This window comes from Polyodon spathula, chromosome 10, assembly GCF_017654505.1.
Source record: "Polyodon spathula isolate WHYD16114869_AA chromosome 10, ASM1765450v1, whole genome shotgun sequence".
NCBI classification, from domain to species: Eukaryota; Metazoa; Chordata; class Actinopteri; order Acipenseriformes; family Polyodontidae; genus Polyodon; species Polyodon spathula.
The window spans coordinates 12,151,872-12,154,770 of NC_054543.1; the positions used below are offsets into that span (position 1 = coordinate 12,151,872).

At 36.1% G+C, this 2,899-nt stretch overlaps 1 protein-coding gene across 1 annotated transcript in view; it reads right to left on the reverse strand.

The window, feature by feature from the left end:
* Positions 1-1,163: 1,163 nt before the first annotated feature.
* Positions 1,164-2,899, reverse strand: part of LOC121322483 (dnaJ homolog subfamily B member 12-like) — a 12,688-nt gene continuing 10,952 nt past the window's right edge. The window contains exons 7-9 of the mRNA XM_041262540.1: positions 2,770-2,899; positions 2,226-2,370; positions 1,164-1,783 (exon numbers count right to left, since the gene is read on the reverse strand). The exon at positions 2,770-2,899 is cut by the window's right edge and continues 43 nt beyond it. Coding sequence (XP_041118474.1) covers positions 2,249-2,370; positions 2,770-2,899 — 252 coding nt within the window. The 3' untranslated portion in view covers positions 1,164-1,783; positions 2,226-2,248. The remainder of the gene's footprint in view (positions 1,784-2,225; positions 2,371-2,769) is intronic.

Here is a 2,899-nt window from a genome sequence, read left to right on the forward strand (position 1 = left end):
AAACTATGCTTTGCAGCACTACATTCAATTTCAGTTCTGTTTCAATAAAACAAGTTAATCATACAGACTGAAAATAAGTCTCAGAAAGGATATTTTATGTCCTTTGGTGCAGGAATAAATAAATATGTTTTTGTTACTGTCCTGGGATTTTCTGCAAAAGCATTCTTACAAATTATAATATTTGACCCTACTTTCAGTGATTATTTAAGGAATGATATTTTGTACAGTGTTTATAAACATTGTGTTAGGTTAAACTGTGCTTTAATGTAAAAATGAACCCTTTTAAAACAGCATTGGCACTATTGATTTTGGGTTGATTTATTGGTGCCATGTCAATTCTACTTTTTTTTTGTTGGTACATCCTGTTTGGGAACATAAAATTGCTCCAGTTCTGTGAGTGTTCAAACACATTCTTTAAACACATCTAGCGTACCGGAAGTGAGTACTGATGAACCTGATATGACTCTTAACACACATGTCCCAATACCTTCAAGTACATTTATTTTTAAAAGGGTCTTCCTTTGAGGTATAAAGTTGGAAATGTTTGCCATTAGTGGTGTGGAGAGACCAGGGTAGTTTAATGTCAGTTTCTTTGAAAGGTTGGATTCTGTTTTGCTTTATTTCCAGATGGCTGCAGTTGAAATGTCAGTGAGGTTTTAGATGGAAGAATGTTTATTTATTTCTTTATTTCTTTATTTCTTTATTTAAATTTAGTCATTGCCAATTATTTTTTATTTTCTACCAATTTGAAAATGGCCAATTATTATTTAGGCTCAGCTCACCGCTACCACCCCTGTGCTGACCCGGGAGCGGCGAAGATGAACACACGCTGTCCTCCGAAATGTGTGCCGTCAGCCGACCACTTCTTTACACACTGTGGATTCACAATGCAGCCACATAGGAGCTACAGCGTCGGAGGACAACGCAGCTCCCGGGCAGCTAACAGGCAAGCCCACAGGCGCCCGGCCAGACTACAGGGGTCGCTGGTGCGCGGTGAGCCGAGGACACCCTGGCCAACCCAGAAACTGACAAAATCCACAGTGAAGTTGTCCCCTAAATTTATTCCCCCTAAAATAAGAATTATGCTAATATAATATATATATATATATATATATATATATATATATATATATATATATATAAATAATTTAAATCTAGTCCCTGCATAGTTAAAAGTACAACATATACACAAATATAAACTATAGAGATGAAACAATAATTGTCTTTGACTGACACAATCAGTGGCTGGCTGACAAAAAAATACAAATGCTACAGTATAACCCTCCATTCTGTACTTATCCTGTATTACTAACACTGAATTCATGATTTAATACACTTGCACAGGAATACACTAAAGGAAATCTAAAGCCCTTCTCAGACATGGATACATGCCAACCATAAAAAGTTGTTACATGATAATAAATTAATTCCAATTAAGTTTCAGATTTCTGTTGCTCTTCATTCCTCTTAAGCATATTAATGTTCTTCTGTTAGAAGACAACAGTGTGATCTCCAGCTATCTTCTTGCACCCAGCCTTTTGGCTTTCCACGTGTTTCCATGATTACAGTCCTCATGAAAATCTTGGTTTAACTACAGAAGTGTGATGGGTAAAGGGCAGTCTAGCCTTTTTTTGGCATAAATGTGCTTTCCCATGGACTTGTATTATGACAAGGATATTTTCTACAGTGCAATTTTGGTGAAGGCTCGGACAATAAATTATTTTATTTATAATACAGTCCAACAGCATTATTCATGAGGCTTCAATGACTCCCCCAAAACAACCTAAAGGAGACAGAAATGTTAACATAAAAAGGTTCATGCTATTGTCTTAAGAAAAAGCATTTTTTCTACACATAAAAAAGAAAATAAAAAAAGTATAAAACATTGTGCTTTTGTTCCTCAACCTGGCCATAGTAATTGATAAAAAACACTAAAACTAATTTGCACGAACTTAATTTACAGAAAGCCAATCTGAGACAACTAATTAGACCTAAACTTGGACAACCTTACCCAAGGTAACATTCGGTGAAATAAGTTATCTTTCCTTGACCTGTATGCAGGTCAGTAGTACTGAAAGACAAACCTTACATTTTGACAAAACTAAAGTAACAATAATTCTGACCACTTTACACAGCGCTACTGACAAAGCAGTGGCAGTGTTAAATGTCCTCTATAAATCAATGGTTCACAGGAAGAGTGGCAGTGCTTGAGTAAAATGGCATACCTATCTTTGTGGCAGTGGTGTTGTTAACCGTGCAATGAAGCCTGGATTTCTGAGAGTCTGGTACAGCTGGGAGTGCCCATCTTTTGTGCCCTTTGGTAAAGCTCTCCATCTCCAAAATACCGAGCTCTGTACAGCAAACCTTCCTCTGGAGGAGAAATAGTATTCTCATGTTGAGCACTGGGGTTAAATGTTTACTATACTGACCTTTAAATAATTACATATTCTGGACATTTTAATGCGCTAGTGATGAGTAGAGGGAGACAATTACAGGAGTAATATTACCAGGTTTGATTATATATTATGGCTATAAACACTGAATCATAAGATTTGAATAAAGAAACATGTTTTGAAAAAGCATCAAACATGGACTAAGACTTGTCTTTTTTTTTTATCTTGTAGCTAGAAAGACTCTTCCATTTTGAAAAATAAGAATGGAATAAAGTTGTGTGAATACAGTTACATTCTAGAATTCTGTTAACCTTCTTCTATAATTGACCTTGCTATTGATGCAAGTTTTTATTTACTTTAGTCATCATAAACTTACTCTGTTGCTTTTCCTTCCAGCAGTTGTTTCTGAGGCTAGAAATATAATCATCCTCTACATTCCGCTCCACATTTCTGAGATTCACCCCGGTGTATTCCTCGGAAAAGTGTGCCGAGACGTAGTAAGGCAC